Source organism: Calliphora vicina, chromosome 4, assembly GCF_958450345.1.
Source record: "Calliphora vicina chromosome 4, idCalVici1.1, whole genome shotgun sequence".
NCBI lineage: Eukaryota > Metazoa > Arthropoda > Insecta > Diptera > Calliphoridae > Calliphora > Calliphora vicina.
The window spans coordinates 77,385,575-77,404,124 of NC_088783.1; the positions used below are offsets into that span (position 1 = coordinate 77,385,575).

Genomic DNA, 18,550 nt, shown 5'->3' on the forward strand with positions numbered 1-18,550 from the left:
TTCTCGTTTCTTATGTACCATGGAGCTCCCGTCATGGTTCTAAGAATTTTGGATTGTGCCCTCTGTATAAGATCTATACTGGTATTGCTTGCTGTTCCCCATAATTGGATTCCGTATGTCCAAATTGGTTTTAAGACTGTCTTATACAGGATGACTTTGCAGTTAAGGCTTAATTTCGATTGGTGAACTTGTAAAAATGTATAGTTATTGTATAGTATTTGTTGTTTTATATTTTTTTAATGTTGAAATTAAAAGTCTTATATGTATATAAACTAAAATTTAGTTTCTATTACCAATATTACGCAAACAAAACTATCACAAACGGCGAAATGTCCACTTGGAAAACCAAATATAGCAATCTCCAAATTACTTATCGTATTTTTCTGCAAAACTATTTTTCGGCCACGGGCGATCCTAGTACATATAATTCCATTATACTGAGTAACAAACAAACAAATAATAAATATTGTTACGAAATTGTACGTGAATTCAAATGTAACGATTTTAACGGCTGATTTAAAAGTAGCAGAATGCTTTTAAATAACAGTGCTGTAGTATCAAACTGTAACATATCTGTGGGCATTATTAACATTGAATAAAAGCTTTCAGATGACCATTGATCGTAAGTTGGCAACGCTGTTTGCTGCGACCGTATATTCGAATTCGAATATTCAGTTAAAGAACATTGTAGAAAGTACACCACAGATGGCGTATGTATTAGAAAGCTCTAGAATATACGAACTTTGACAGTTAAAGAGCAATTTAGAGTGCAGATGTCAGTGTTATAAATAGTGGCAGAGGTTGCAGTAGTGAGTGAGTTTATCAGAGACGCTTTTCGAATAAACATCAACTGAGTGCTGTGTTTTTCAAGTGAATTCGTGTACATTATAAAGTGTGTCTGTATTTCTGCGAATTTATAAACGTGTATAAAAAAACCATTGAGTGACTATTTAATTCTGTTGTTGAACATTTTAAATAAATAAAGAGTTGTTACAATTTTTAAACTATAAACGGCTTTTATTTGCAATCAAAAGTATCCGGTTTATTTAAAGGAAATAAACCAACGTTTTGAAAAGGTTAAAACGTAACAATATGAATACATTTTGAGATACTGGATTTTTATTTATTAACTAAAATATACGATATTGCTACTATCCCTCATATAAATGTACATATTTATTTCAATCGGTTTTGAAATCTGAACAATCCATAATTCATTCATTCAATTAAAATCTAAAATATAGATAAAAGACATACATTGACAATATATTTTGGATATAATTGGAATTTAAAATTACACATAAATTACACATTCACTCAATTACACATGGGCTACACATCCAAGTTAAAATTACACACAATATGTGTAATTACACATGAAGTGGCAACACTGCTTTTAACCCAAGTATTATTTGATTTTTTATCAAGTTACCTTTGGAAAGTATGTAAGTTATAATGTTTAATGTCAATTTTATTGAAATTGTTGTTAATTTCATAAAATGAGTGGCAAACAAAACCCCACTTGGTCCTACAAAAATTTGTCCAAACAATCAAAGGTCTGCCGTCAAACTGATTCCAATGCTATTAAACAGTATCGGGAGAACTTGTTCGTTGATAAAAAAAAAACCTGGTTGATGTAGAAGGAATGATCCACATGATGTTTCTAAGGCCAATAAATAGAAAACATTTTCAAAAGTGCTCCCAACACATCCGTTAGGAAAGCAGTTAGCTCAGTGCTCGGACAATTTGGTACGAAATGTTAAAGCCAATGCAGCTTTAAAAACATAGAAAACTCAAAAAGTTCCTGTAAGAAACTCTGCAAAAAATTTAGAGACCAAAGACAATACACGGAAATTGAAGTCTAGTTTTATAAAAAAAAATATATACATGTTGCATAATGAATGACGAAACGTATGTTCTGGAAATTTTTCGCATCTTCCGGGTCAATATTTTTATGTTGCTGATGTTCCAGGGAATGTTGTAGAAAAGTTTAGGACCCAAAGCAGACAAATTTTCCAAAAATTTCTTGGTATGGCAAGCAATAAGCAGTTGTGGCAAAATGGCTCTATAAACACTGAAATTTACATCAAGGAAAGTTTACAAAAGAGGATGCTTCCATTTATAGGACTTCTTAATGTGTCCACTTATTTTTGGCCTGATTTGGCTTCCTGTTACTATGGTAAGCAAGGTCTTGAGTGGTACAAGAACAATAATGTGGTATTTGTACCAAGATAGGCAAATCCTCTATACTATAAAAACCTTAATTGAACGGTTTTTGAAAAGGGTTAATAAATTAATCACCATTGATTAGAACTATAAAAATAATATTTTTTGTAAGTTGTAATAATAATTTCAATCAAATAAAAAAAACACAAAACTGTAGGTTTAGTGTTTTTTTTATTAACATTTAGGTATGTTAATATTTTTGGCGATTTCACTCCTTATTCATGTATTGCGGAGTCGATATTACCACCAGTGTTGCCAGTTTAGCCTTTTTGAGGCTAAATTTAGCCTTTTTATTTACCCTTTAGCCTCGAAATTTTGGTTTTAGCTTCGTGGCTTTTTTGTAGCCTTTTCTTAATTTCAAAATAGCCTTTTTTGAAATTAAAAAAGGCTAAAAATTTCGAGACTAAAGAGTAAATAAAAAGGCTAAATTTATATTTAGTATTAAAAGAACAAATAACAATTGCCAATATCAAGTGGTTCAAAATTAAATAGAGTATTTTATATCTGAAAGCTTAAATGTCTAGCAAATTCTCTTTCAAGACAAAATTGTTATTACACATTATATTCATCATTATATAATGGACAAGAGCCCCACAAACTCTTGAAGGCTTGTGATACTCGATGGCGATCAATAGCCGTTAAACGTCTTGTGGATCTATGCTTCGAGTTAAAACCCATTTTGTTTTAATTTCGTCAAACCAGCAATTCTAAAAAGCCAAACTTTTAAGTAATTAATACACTGATTATAATTTGGCGTACCATCTTTTTTTAAAACCAGTATTGCACAAAGTACAAAAAATAAATAAATCATTTGCTGTTTTCTGATTTAAAATTCAAGGAATTTGATCCATTATCGTCGCCAATTGAAAATTGTTTAATGTTTTTGACACATTTTTCATACTAGTTTGATGAATGAGAGATAAAATAAAGAACGTTTTAATTAGTGAAGATTGTGACAAAAATAATACGACAAATTAAACTAATTGAGCAATTGCGACAAAGATTACCATATGAAAACTCTAGGCAAAATCAATTTTTTTCCCGTTGATAATAAAGTAGTAAAACCAAAAAAAATATATTATGTCATATTGATAGTGAAAAATTAAAGTGCTAATAAAATTACGAAGCTTAAGGCTCAGGGGCAGAATATATTAAACTACAAATGGACAAATATAGAACCAACAATGTCCATTTTCTGACATGGTTAATCTAGTATTTAACTTTTTAGTACTTCCTTTAAGTAAAGCAGATGAATTTTATGAACATATTTTCTAATTTTTTATTTAAAAATAAATATAAACCAAAATTCTTAATTTATAATATTTTAGCTTTTTTTTGGCTTTTTTTCTAAAGCGGTTTAGCTTTTTCTGGCCTTTTTCTGAAGCCAATATAGCTTCTTTTTTCGCCAGCTCCTGGCAACACTGATTACCACGTCCATCTGTCTGTTAAAATCCACATTCCGATGCCTCCAAATAACTTACATGACTGATGATAAATCAATATATTTGCTATAGTCATGTTCCGGTTGCTATTTAAATTCGAGAAAATTGTCCCACAAATGCCTGAGATAAGCAAAAAATACCTCAATTATTCACCTTTTTTGATTTTCCACCCTGTTTCCATTTTTTTTATTTGTATAAAAATTAGCAAAATATTTATATTTGCTAATTTTTACATGTGTGCACAAAAGTGGTCATATAAATTTCTTCAATTATTTTAATTTACACATTATTTTAAATCCCTGAAATTTGTTAGCTATTTTATATATGTAGTTGTGTTTATTGTCATCATAATTCAACGTTCGTCATCAACAACATCATCACCACAACCACCAGCAGCAGCAACAGCACCAGCAATACATACCCATAATGTGAATATGTATGTACATTGCAATACAGCTGATAGCAGCAGTAGTTAGTTGTTGAAGTAGCCACAGTGGTAGTGCAGTTACTGACTGACTGACTACATCATCCAACCAAGCAAACTAAGCAAAACATTTAATCGACTACTGTAATTGTACGAGTAAGAATATGAGTACGTACCATTATTACCACTACCACAGCAGTAAAGAAATCAACTTGTAATGCACATTATTATTACTTACTAGCTACAAGTACAAGTATGGCTAGTTAATCATTTATCTGCTGGTCGGTATTTCTCTCTATAAAGCTGTCTGTCCGTCCGTCCAACCATCCGCCTGTCTATCCATCTGGTCGAGCATCCATCCATTAAATGTTATAGAAACAAATAAATAAAAATAAAACAAAACAAAACCAAAGCAAACGAAATGAAACTAAGTAAAACCAAAAAACAAAAAGTTTATTTCTGTCTCATTCAGCATTTGGTTATGGCACTATTAAGTATGTACTACGATTACCAGGCGTACAACAAATGTAGTGCTAGTGCACTTCCACCGAGACTTTAGTTGATCTCGTGTTCATGGTGAGTGTTACAAATTGTTTTATATTACAAGTGTTTAAATATTCTTTAGTGTATCTCTCCTCTATGTTTTATGAATGTGTATATATTTAGTTATGATTTGCTGTTGTGTTTTGTGAACAAATCTCTTACACTAAAACACTTGAGAAAGTCGTTTAAGGATGAACACTTGAATATTACTAGTTTATGTACTTTTATTTTTTACATTACATACATACTTACAAGTAGTTCTAAAAATTTCGAAAAAGAAAATTCAGTTTATTTGCAATCAAAATAACTACGTGAATATTTAAATTTTGGCTTAAAGCCAACATTAAGTTTAAGCACTTGTAACAATTTTATAATTGACTTTGACTGTGTTATTATTTTAAGCTTGATTTATAAATTTAACTTTTATTTTCAAAATATTAGAAACTAGAATACTCTCAAATATTCGGGTTTTTCACAATAGAGGTAATTCTACCCCTACTGATTTGACAACTTTAATTCTTAGTATGATACCAACTTTCCCTAAATCTAACAGTATAATTACCTTACAATTACCTAACACTCGATATTTCTCACTAATTTCTTGATTGTATTATTTTTGTTCTTGTGATTTCTGCAAATGTTATACGTTACAAAATATATAAATTTATATTTCAATACCATAAAATTAATAATTTCATGCAGCTGAAATTTACATTTGGAAAATTTCAATATAATTATCTGAAATTTGCATGTAATTTCATCAGTTTCAATAATTAAAATAGTTTTTTTATTTATTTTTTAATCAGGCCTGTCACAGAATTCCATTCCGAACGAAAGTGGAATTAATTCAGCATTTTGCTTCTTCAGAAAAAGTAAAAGGATCGATCGGAAAAATATACGGAATTGAAACTATTCTGAACAAAATGTGTGACAGGCCTGTATATGTATATCCAATTTTTTTCTTTTTTATTTTATTCTATATGCAATGAAAACTATATTCCTTAAAGTATACAAATCCGCTGGTTTCAGTAATATGGCATTAGAAAACAAACAAAAGAAGATATCAAAATGGATGTGATTTGGAAAGAGGGACAAATACATATACAGTGACGGACAATACAATAGAATCACTACATATGAATTCGATTAAAGCGGTAAAACTACAAAATTTCATTTCAAAATTTAAAATTTGTTCATTATATATTAGAAAAAAAAATAAAAAAATAACACATTCTTATGTTAAAAACGATGTCAAATCTAAAAGACCAAATAAAATATGCACATTCAAATAGAATCAATCAGTCTTAAAATGATTAAAAATAAAAATCATCATAAGAATTCGTTGTTTTCTTAATATTTTGTTGCATATCAATTATTTCTAATAACAGCATCAAATCTTTTGGGTATTGAATTTAACAAACTTTCGCATGTAGATCGGGAAATTGCATACCATATTTCCTGAATTTTCTGCCAAAGTTCTTCCTTGTTTTTCAATTTTTCAGGTCCGAGTTTGTCTTTTACTATTTTCCATATGATTTAAGTCTGAGACGGCCATTCCATAACATGAATTTTGTTATATAAAAACCATTTTTTGGCAAGACCTGACGTGTGCTTTGGGTCATTATCTTGCTGGAAGAGCCATTTTAAGGGCATATTCCATTCTGCATGTGGCTTTATAACATTCTCCAAAATATTTACATACAAGTGCTTATCCATATTTTCTTTAATCCAATAAATTGGACCAACGCAATCCCCATATAATAATATTTCCCCAACCATGTTTAAACGTTTTTGGTTTTTTCCATTTTTTGGACGTCTAACCCATGTCTTATCATCACTACCAATTAAATTAATGGTCGTTTCGACCGTCCACTACACATTTTGCCACTTTTTTATATTTTCTGGCCCACACCAATCCTTATGATTGCTCCTGGTTTTAAATGAAATATTGATAGTGATTCTATTGTAATATCCGTCACTGTATATCACACCCGTTGCCTACTAAAAATTGTATTTTTTCCTCGCTCTGCAAACCATAGCCATTGAAAAGTGGTTTGATATTACTTTTTTGACAAGTGTCATCAGTTGCATATCTGTAATAATCTGTGCTATATTTAATAGCTTCAATTTTCATAAACATGACTTTACCAAACATAAATATGTATTTCTAAGATAAATTAAAATTTAATAAGTTTTGTATTAAAATATAATAAATTCCTTAGTTATTAAGCATTAAGTTTAAGTTTTGAATTAATAAATCAATGGAAACTTAATTTTTACGTTATTTCAATATTTATATTTAGTTTAAGTTTAGTTTAGTAAGTAATAATGGCTTGAGTCAAGATTTGCGAAAATGTGTAAATAAAAAAAGTAAGAAAGTATTGTGTGCCCGATGATTATAAAGTTTTCTTCTGATAGGATGAAGCTTATTTGAATTGAATCTTATTTGAATACCAACATTATTAAGATATTTATGCTCAACCTGAAGTTTGACTAACACCGCTTATAGGATCCTGAGCAGATTCATGGGTATTAGGACATTATTTTTGCACATTACAATCATCAGCACTAACACAATATTTCATCCCCACTATACAGAAATCAGCAATTTAATAGCAAGAGAGTTTTAAGAAATTCCCAAAAATTACTCCTCGGGAGTTTATCAATAATCTAAAATTGGAAATTAGTACCTACTTGAACCGCAGGGTAAATGAGGCTGGTGTTTGTAGCTATCGGCCCGAGAATAAAAAACCTCTAAAGAAAATCATACTGCCCATATACAATTTGCCAAAGAACATTTAAACTGGTCGATACAGAAATGAAATACTGTTCTCTTTTCGGTCGAAGGGAAATAGACTGGGTCCCAATTACACAATTCAGATAATCAAGTTTGTCATTGGCAAAATTATGGTGTGGGATCATTTTTCTTGGCAAATAATGGATCCAATTTATATCATAAAATATGGTTTGACAGCAATGTTATATAACCATAAGCTGAGGAAAATATGCCCCTAGTTTGGAGATTCCAAAATGACCTTTGTAGATGGCAAAATACGCACTCAAAATTATAGCTCTAAAGAAGTTTTATCAGATGCGGTTAGAATGGAATGACAAAATAATTAAAACGATTGACACTTTCATTAATTGTATTGTACTTTTCATAAAAAGTTTTACCTCTGGTAAATATTTACTTAAGATCTGAAGTAGCGCCCATATACTTCATTTATTTCCAAATCTGGCCCCAAAAAAAATAGCTTTCCATCACTAATGATGTTTATTGTCAAAATTCAAAGTATCACAACAATTGATACAAATAACACTTTACAACACTGTTTGAATTGCACTCTTCTAACTCAAAGGAAAAGACATAACCACAGAACAACAACAATAGATACAAGAAAAACACCGACTGTCAAATCATTCATTTTTGTTGTTGTTGCATAGTGTGTTTTAATTTCTAAACAAATAAAATAAACACCAACGATATAATCATTTCAAATTAGCTTTTATTAACATTATTTGACACACGAAAGCAACCATTTTTTCCATTTCAAACACCAGTAGATTATAAAAACTAAATTACCCCCACATTCCCCGACAACCCACAAAAAATAATAAACTACCATCGAAAGAATTTCGTCAATGACCCGTCTGCTTAAATTACATTTTTGTTTAATTGTGCTTTTTTTCAATTTACTTTTTACGTTTCATTTTCGTTGCTTTTTTTATAAGGTAAAAATTTTTATTTGTTGGCATTTTTCATATTGCTGCGTTTAATAATTTTGTAGCTTTTGTATTATATTCACTTTTTATTCATTATTTATTTGGTGAATTGTTGTGGGCCTCCACAGATTTTTTTGTTAATTATGTATTGAAGATTTTTTATTGTTTATTAAAAACATCAAAAAAACATATACCAAGAAGAGGAAGAAAATAAACTGGTTGATGACGATGTGGATAATGAAGATGTTAATTAAGTTAAAATTTAATTAAAACCAAAGTCAACAAGAAGTACAAAAAAATGAATAGACCAAATGGAAATGTTTCACAAAATTCTTTCACATTTCCTTTATAATTTTTCTCTTTTTAGGAACTTTTGAGCACAATTTGTATAATTAATTACTGGAATTTGTTTTATTATTTATTCACTTACTTTCATATTGTGGATTTGTTGCACATAGATTTAAATTGTAAATAATTAGAAAAATTGTTAAAATTCCGATCGAACGAGCACCGACTTTCGCCATTTTTGTAAAACTGAAGAACGAAAACTGAGTAAATTACTCGTTTGTGTTTTTTATGTTCAGTGATGGCCATTCAGCGATTTCCCCTAAAAATGTAGCGATTTCAAAGTAAAGTAGAGGGAAAAAATGTTTTAGAGAAAACGCTAGCGATTTTTTAGAGCAAACAAATAATTTTCTACAGTGAAAACTAATATTAAGGGGTTTCATGAAATTAAATACCCGGGATTTATACTATGTTCACATTTGCAGAGTTAATCATCTAAAATGTGAGTAAGCTCTAACCCTAGGTCTCCACGTAGCAATATTTATTGCTGCAATTGTCAAATTTGATTGCGTCAATGAAATTTGCGAGTGTAGACGGCAAATTGCCATATGTAGCAATCCATTGCGCAATGATTGCTCTACTGATTGCCTGAGCAATTATTGCTAAGCAATAAGCTGTCATTTCAGTTGTCATTAATGTAAAATTTCTTCTTTCTATGATTCGGTGCGATTAATTTATACATATTTAATTTATTTAAGTATCAAAAGTAAAAAAACAAAGAAATTAGTGAAAAAAATCATTCAATACAGAATATGAGCAAAATACAACACAGTTTTTCATAGAACTTCTCGCGTTGAAAATTTTGTATTTGTGACGAACGTTTTCTCCACCTAAAGCAATCAGCAATCACTCTGCTGTTGTTCTGCCGACGTTATTGCTTGTACTTGGCAATAAAAATTGCTACGTGGAGACCTAGGGTAATCACATCAAAATCGGGGTGATTATCCATACATTTAAATGATTTGTGCATCACTTCAAATTGACATGATTAAATCTTAATCATTTCATTAATCGCGTAGTATCACCTGTACATACCTCAAACTGGTGATAATGTAGCATCGGCCACAACGAACATACCTATCAGATGTACAACCGATGAATAAATTTTGACATAAATCAAGATCATCGAAACAGCTTGCTTTTTAATAATTTTTTATAGCTCTCACAATTATAAGCACAAAAATATTAAAATTTGTGCCTGCTCTCTTATGGTTTAAGAGTTATAGGCATTTAAAGTCAATTCAAAAATTTCTTTTTGAATTTATATGACAGTACTTCAAACATTTTGTATAGAAAATACTGCTATAACCAAGATTTCCTATACAATATACTATCATACACAAAATGTTCTATATAAAATACTTAAGCTATAGCAGTAAATCATTCTGAGTCTATAGAAAATTTTGTAAGTATGTGTTGTAACATAATATTATTTGAAATTATCAAATGAGTCGCAGGTCTACTACGATACTTTTGAAAGTGGATCGACTATTCGAATGTACAATCGCATCAAATTTCCCATCCCTGTTTCAATCTAGGGTTCTATAGTTTAAACAAAAAAACGACTTTTTGACTTTTTTCGATTTTTAAAATGTCAAACAATTTCCTAAAAGTTGCTGCAATTCAAATATATATGACATGTATAAAAACTTTTAGTTTTTGTAGAAAAATGTTGGAAGAATTTTGTGTAAAAAGAGCATTTTCATACACTAGAAAAAATTAAAGTGTACAAAATTGCAGGATATTATTTTATTTTTGTTATTGTGTGCATATTTGGTTTTAGTATATTTTTGCAATTAAATATTTATTTCAACAATCTAAAAAGTCGATGTTTTTCGACTATTCGACTTTACCGATTGTTCAACATTTTTCCTACCAAAAAAGCGATATCGACTTTTTAACTTTTACAGCAAACCCTAATATATTTACTCACATTTTTTAAATTTCTTTCAATTGTCAATTTAACCGTTTTACTTTTTTCAACCTGGCAACTTTAGAAAATTTCTTTAACACAAATTTAAAAAAAAAATAATTTCCCTCCTGTCAACAATAAAAATTTCTTCCTGCGGCTTCAATATTCTCGTCATGGATCCCAATCAAAACTCCAAGAAAAAACAAAAGCAACATGCAAGCAGTGATACAAATGATTCTGGCCACGAAGGCAGTGATACAACATCGACCGCAACCCTAACACCAGTGGAGGCAATGACTTCGCGAGATTTTCATCTGGATTACAATGCCCATGTCGAAATGATGAATCAAGTGCTTAAAGACACCGTTCGTATTGACAATTTCAAGGCGGCCATTATGCACAATAAACATTTATTTAAAGGCAAGTGCGTCTTAAATATTGGATGTGGCACTGGTATTTTTGCACTGTTTGCCGCCAAAGCTGGAGCGGCTAAAGTCTTTGCCGTTGATTCTTCAAATGTTGTTTATTACACACGACAGATTGTGCAGGCCAATGGTTATGCGGAAGTGATTAAAGTGATTAAGGGTAAAATAGAAGAAGTGGAATTACCAGTTGCGGAGGTGGACATTATAGTATGTGATTGGATGGGTTATGCGTTGCTATTTCAATCAATTTGTGATTCTGTTATATTTGCTCGTGATAAATGGTTGAAAAAACCTGGTGGTTTAATATTCCCCGATCAGGGAAAACTGTATATGGTGGCGTTGGAAGATACTAAACATAAAAATGGAAACATTAATTGGTGGTCAAATGTGTATGGCTTCAATATGAGATGTTTGAGGGAGGTAGCTTTAATTGAGCCACGATATCAAAGTATTAGACCAGATCAGGTGAGTTTAAAAAGATAACTGTAGTTTTTTTTTTGGGATTATTATATAAATGTTTACATTTTTAGATTATGAGTAAACAATTTCCCATTAAATCCTTAAACCTCAACACCGCAACACTGGATGATTTGAAATTTCGCAGCAAATTTATGTTACCCATACATAAGTCAGGATATATGGATGGAATTGCTCTTTATTTTCATGTATATTTTACAAAATCACACACACCTTTGGGATTTAGTACGGATCCCTGGTCTCCGCGCACTAATTGGTTACAAACAATACTGTTTTTCGATCAATCATTACCGGTTAATTCGGGCTCTTTATATTACGGTGGTATCGAATTCGCTCCTAAGCCTGGTAATCTTAATGATATTGTAGTAAATTTGGAAATGCTAATGGGTGATCCAACACAAGCCGATATAGAAATGGAAATGTCTTGGCACTTCAAATTGTCCACAGCAGCCGCTGCAGGGCCTGTTCAAACAAAGACTGCTGACAAAAAAATAGCAAAAACTATTAAAAAACCAAATACTGAAGAAAATTTAAGTAATAACAATAAACAAGACTCTAAAATGTGTCCTGATAAACCAAAAGTGCCTCAAAATTCTAAAAATAGTACAGCAAATACTTTAACAGATCAAAAATCCATTCTATGCTCCGGTTTAGTAGTGACCACGGATAATTTAAATAATACTATAACAATTGGCAAACATGAGTATCCTTGTCGCAAGAATAAACGCAATAAAAGTAAGTACCCAAAAAAGGGTTAATTGTTTTTTCTGTTTTAAGATAGTAAAACATAATAATAAATTTATTATTATTAAAAATGTTCGTTAACTAGATTTGTTTGCTATTTGGTTAATTATTTTTTTATTGAATTATTTGTTAAAACAAATCCTTTTTTTTTGTTATTTATTTACTACTCGAATAGTTTTAAAATATTGTTGATTACAGTAAGTTAACGAACATTTCAATAGATTTTTTTCCTAATTTATATTTAATATTCCATTTATACGTGAATTAAAATTGCAGTGTTTAAGGAATTTTTCTGATTTTTATTTAATTTATAATATTTTTTCTGAGAAATATGAAAAAGAAACAAAATTCGGCTTTATTATACAAAAATTTAATAAAAAACCCTATAAATGCTATTTAGTGAAATGAATTCATCACATCAAGGGAAATATCTACAAATGAGTACTAATTTTTCTATAATAAAAATGTTTTATACAAAAGGAATCATAATAAAAAATATCAAATATTCAAAGGATAATTTTGTAAAATCAAAAATCCCTGAATCTTAGCAATGCGAAGAAAAGAAAAAAATATATTGTATGTACATATTAAACATTTTTTATACAAATACAAAAAGTAAAATAAACATATATTTATACATAACGTTAGTCACTTCTTAAGAATTTTATAAATAAAACCTTAATGAAAAGTATTTAAAATCAATTTTTGTTTATAAAGTCTTGTGTTTGCCAATTTTATTTTGCAAACACTTCTTTTAATTTGTGCTCGAAATATCATTAACAGTGATATTATTGTATATTATTTATTTTTATTTTCTGTAATGAATTTTTTAGTAAATAAAATATACTGTAATAAATTATAATTCGCTCTTGCGTTTGTCTATAACGGCGTTTTGTTCCTGTTTTTTTTTTAAGCACAGTTGGTCGACATCAGAAGGAATGTTGCTGGAATAACACCGAAAGTTTAATCGTGTGTGTCGAAGATCTGTCATTAAAATTTGATGATTGTGTTGAAATGGTTGGTGTTATGTCATCAGGAACTGTCTGTCTGACAGCATCATATTCTACACGTAACTGATCCGTATTAGGCATCTTGATACATCCGCATCATGATTTATCGCCAAAATATCGGAACTGGAGCTGCGTAATTGAGAAGAGAGCTACCAATTGCTGAATATATCATTACAATCATCTCCTTGTCAATAAGAGCTTTTAGGACTCTATTTCTGGATTTAACTTTCTTGTTGGTGTTGGTTGGAGCAGCGTAATTGAGAAGAGAGCTACAAAATTTGTCTTGTATATCATTACAATCATCTACTTGTCAATGAGAGCTTTTAGGACTCTATATAGGGATTTAACTTTCTGGTTGGTGTAGTTCACGTGGCAGGATAAGTTAAGGAGATTACTGAAGACTATTCGTAGAAAAGTCTATGTTAGCTTCCGACTGAAATGCTGAGTTAAATCATTACTTCTTTAGTCCATGAATTGAAAAGTGGCAATGTCTCTTTTGAAGTTCATAATATCAATTTACGTTCCTGCTGATATTATGTATTCCATGGTCACAATGATGTATGCGGACATCCTTTAGAGTGCAGCAAGTTTGGCAAGATATATGTTGAAGAGTATTGGTGACAATGGCACGTCGATTTTTATTTTTAATTTCTGACCTCTAAACTCAACAAACGTTTGGTTGCCACAGTCATTAATCGAGCCCACATGATTAACTTGTTTTACTTTCGAGTTTGCAGAACATGAAATTGTCAAGTATTCGTTTTTGAAAATTTATAAATCACTTGATATACAGAACTCCAACGGGAGTAAAATAATAGAGTTCAGAATCTCGTTTGAAATTTTTGGTTCTCCAGATAATAACTCTTTTGTTACGGTTCAATTGAGTTGTGCAATTTTTTCGGTATGTTGTGAATTATCATTCAGCTGTCTTTTTCAACTTTTTAAACATGTGTTGAAAGGAATTCGTAAAATATAGTTTATAAAGCAATGGCAATTGGTCCTTTTATAGTTTACAGGACAAACAAAGTCGCTTAAGGTTGGGTCACACATGGCAAATATTTGCTCAAAAAAGCGTAACCACTTTTTTTGCACAAATTTGTTTGAAGTGTTTACTCTTACAAATGTTTTGTAAGATCAAACAGCATCAAATAAAATAAAACAAATTTTTATGTTTTGAATCATCATAATTAAATTAAGTTTTGAAATAAATAAAAGAATTCAAATGTAATTTATTTAGTGGTTACGTCTTTTTCGTCAAATATTTGTCATGTGTGACCCTACCTTTAGCTTCTTTACATTGAGATGGCAATATGGTCTGAGTTCAATACAGTTCGGGTTTACCAAAGCAACAGACAGAAAATTTAAATGTGTGTGGAGTCTAAACATCTTGCAGTACATGTTGATTTATTTTTATATGGTTAAATTTAAACGCAATAAAATACTCTAAAATATTTCTCCATTTGTATTAATATATCAAAGTTGATACAAGTGGAGAAATATACAAAGCTGTGCAAATAACATGTGAACACGGTCATTGAACTTAGCGTTATGCTGACATGTTCCTGAACAGTTCATCCAAGAGATGTAAGAATAGACATTCGAGTCATGGGCTGCATACAAATAACATGTGAACACCATCTAAATCAGGAAACGAAGGTTATACTAGTCATTGAACTTAGCGTTATGCTGACATGTTCCTGAACAGTTCATCCGAGAGATGTAAGAAAGGACATTCGAGTAAATGAGAAGAACATACTTCGGATGTGCAGTATTCATTGGATCAAAGTTCATATACGGTAGCATTGACATTCATAGAGACGCCATCAATTCCGCGACCGCAGGATACCGCATGAATGCCAAACTTTGGGAATGCCCACCACCTAAATTAGAAACGAAGTAGTTCTGGCACAATTGAGGTCGGGGTGTATCAACTGGTTCCGCTAAAACGTGCCATCGCTAAAATATACCCAGCCCGTGATAACCCTACATATTCAACTGCTTTCCTTTTCCTGGACCTCAATGCAAAACTTCCGGATTAGAAAATGTTAACAGTAGCACCGCCTAAAATAAACATGGATCAGTTTGGACCGTGCCGTCGCTCATTTATTTTCAGTCTCAACTGCTTTCCTAGTCCTGGATCTCGATGCAAAACCTCCGGATTAGAACATTTTCGTTACAATATCAATCTCAAATCACTAAGTAAGGTTATGTTCCATGGGAAGCCACTCGTTAAGCAGCTCACTTTGGTCCACTCAAAACTGATCCCATTGTGATACCCAGGATATTTACAATACTTCCATTGTCTCCAAGTTAAACCAACCAGATTCACTGATGAAGGAGTAGATTCGTCTAAGATTCATCCTTGATAGCTCATCCAAGCATAGGAATGGGATTCCGAGGATGCGTTTGTCAGAAAAGGTGGTACACAGTCTCCTCCTCTTCTTCAGCTTCTAAAGTACTCGTTGTACAGTACACCCAGTTTTCTAGCATGTGTCCCAATTATACAGTGTCCAGTAATAAAGGAGACAATTAGCCTTATTTGTAACGAGGGAATTCCATAAGTAAATTCGTCCTGCTGGCATCATATACGGATCAAGTCGACATCGTTGTAGCACAAATTGTATAGATTAAGATGCAACAGCAACATTAAGCGTTGGATCACATAACCATGGACCAGCAAGTCAAGATGTTTTAACACCGCTTCTAATGAAAGAAATTAGTATGTTAAAAACTAAATATTTTCATTCTTGACGCTATCAGACCAAAATGGTCACAATGAAGGTACACTTCTAACGCATTTATTTTTTTTTCTTGGTCCAGTACTCAGGGGATGACCCCTACTAATGCAAAGCATTGTGTTGTAACTAGGAAAATAGGTTATGGGAGCGAGGATAGAGGGAGTAGTGTTTGTGGACATTTGATTTGAATTTTCCTATATTGAAAGTGACAGGAAAGACTTCAGGAGGAAGCTTATTCGTCATACGGACAGTACGGCTAAATAACGAATTTTCCCTGTAATGTGTTGTGCGATCCACTGTCCAGTCGACAACGAATTGATGTGCCCTTGCCGAAGAGCGTGTGTTGCGTAAAAAACTACTGGTTTCGGGAACAAGTTCCCTAATTTCAGTTGAGCACATACCATTGTAGTATCGGTAGAACAGTGAAACACAACCCACATTGCGACGATGTTCCAGTGAGTCAATAGAGCTGGATACCCTACTGTCACCGATAAGCATCTTCGCCCTCTTCTATACACGGTCGAGTAACTCCAAAATAGACTTCGAAGCACCATATTGTTGAAGATGTTAGCGTTCAAACACTTGTGCAAATCAAAATGGGTGTTCTGGTTGGGCAACGTTTAGGGCGCTTCGCCCATTTTCCGGTGAGGATCATTTCTGGATGAACAAACAAAAACTTTCAAATTTGCCACGATACCAATCTATATGAGATAAAAGAGCGATAAATGCATCCCGGCAGCACAAAATTTGGTGTGATTTTTCAGTTGGCGGAGTCAAATGTCCATATTTTGTTTGGCTAGGCCATCACCGTCAACGGCGAACGCTATAGGTCGATGAATACCAACTTATTTGTCCTGAATTGTATGATATGGACACCAACGACCTTTGGTTTCAACAGGACGGCGCAACATGGACATAGCTCATGCCACATTGTACATTATGTACAAGCTAGTTAAGGGCATGCTCATCTCAAGCGGAATTGATGTGAACTGTCCAACGATATAGTGCTATTTGACCTCGTTAGACTTTTGCTTGTGGGGTTTTCTAAAGTTGCAGACCCGTATATTGAGCTAATTTTATAAAACGTAACGGAAAACGTTTGAAAAATTTTATGGAAACCAATTCCTAGTTTTTTTCATATAAATTTCTTATGTATGAAAAAATGTATCTATGTAATATGATCGTAAATATATTCCGTTATCAATTGAAGAATGATAAAGTCTGGCCTTTTCGTTAAACTGAAAAATTAGTAATATCGAACAACATTTGTTCATGTATTTTTTATAAATTTCAGAATGATTTCAGATTATTACTCCTTATAATCAACTCAATTTTATTTAAAATTTGTTCTATATATCAGTAAATTTGGTATTCCAACTTGTTAATACAATCCTCAAAATCTGTTCTATTTTTTGCCACCACTGCATTAGCAGAATGGAATGCATTTAACCGTTCAAAGTGCTGTAAATGTCAGCTATTATCATCAAATATTTAACAACTTTCAAGTTTTCACTAATAGAATACAAAACTTATAAGCAAAGCTTGTAAAATCATATTTATTGTTACAGTTATTGGATTCATATCGTAATTTATGAGCTTTAATGGATCATTCATGGTTGAGTAAAGTTATCAAAATTCGATGTGTAACGTTGGGCCAAATTGATATAAAATATAATTTTAGATTGAGATCAACATTTACTTTGATCCTTTTATCGTTACCTTAATATTGAAAGGATCTAACTAGTGTTTTTATACCCATAACCATGAGTGGCAAGGGTATAGTAACTTGGACCTACAATGGGTCAAAATCGGGAAAAATATTTTTTAACCCTATTTTTTTTTTCATAAAAATATTTTTTTGTTAAAAATTCATTTTCCAAAAAAAAAATTTTAAAAAACTATGTATTCAAAAAAAAAAAAATTTAAATACAATTTTGAAACAAAAAAATTTTGAATTTTGTTTAGCTAAAAATATTTAAAAAAAAAAAATAAAATAAAGTATAATTTGATGAAGGGTATATAAGATTCGGCACAGCCGAATTAGCTCTCTTTCTTGTTTTTTTTTTCGTTTATTTCGATATTTTTGTTCGCTCAACACGACTTAAGGACTTAAGTTTGACCAGCAGAGGAGTATTCCAGTTTTATTTTTGTCGACGGATCCCAAAGACACCTCAAGAGCGTCTCTGTAGGGCGATTTTTTTTGTGGTTTGTCTAAAATTTTATTTATATTCAACAACCATAATCGTTTATATATTTTCAATTTCAAAATCGATTATTTTTGGGCTCGTAACAGATATAGTTTTGAAAATTTTTTCATTCGATTTTCTGATTTATTTTTATTCTAATATTTATACTTCTCTGCTACGCCTATGTGAAATTTCATGCTAAACGGATCTGCCAGTTAGAAATGGCAGATTTATTTCGAAAATATTTTGATTCTGTCCCAGTGTAATATCAATCAATACAATAATAATTTTCATAAATTTTTCAAATTTATTTACCAATTTTTTCAGTTAAAAATTTGTTTATTCATTGTATACA

The 18,550-nt window shown here is 31.2% G+C and overlaps 2 protein-coding genes across 3 annotated transcripts in view; one reads left to right on the forward strand and one right to left on the reverse strand.

Annotated features, from left to right (window-relative positions):
* The window catches only part of l(1)G0289 (lethal (1) G0289), a 56,554-nt gene extending 47,626 nt beyond the window's left edge, over nt 1-8,928 (reverse strand). For both annotated transcript variants that reach the window (XM_065506614.1, XM_065506613.1), the window contains exon 1: nt 8,789-8,928. In XM_065506614.1, coding sequence (XP_065362686.1) covers nt 8,789-8,882 — 94 coding nt within the window. In that variant the 5' untranslated portion in view covers nt 8,883-8,928. The remainder of the gene's footprint in view (nt 1-8,788) is intronic.
* A 1,772-nt stretch (nt 8,929-10,700) lies between these two features.
* Nucleotides 10,701-12,283, forward strand: LOC135957640 (protein arginine N-methyltransferase 1-B-like). The gene is made up of 2 exons (XM_065508426.1): nt 10,701-11,505; nt 11,571-12,283. Exons 1-2 carry the CDS (start codon nt 10,789-10,791, stop codon nt 12,273-12,275), a joined length of 1,422 nt encoding a protein of 473 aa, XP_065364498.1. The 5' UTR covers nt 10,701-10,788; the 3' UTR covers nt 12,276-12,283.
* The last annotated feature ends 6,267 nt before the right edge of the window (nt 12,284-18,550 follow it).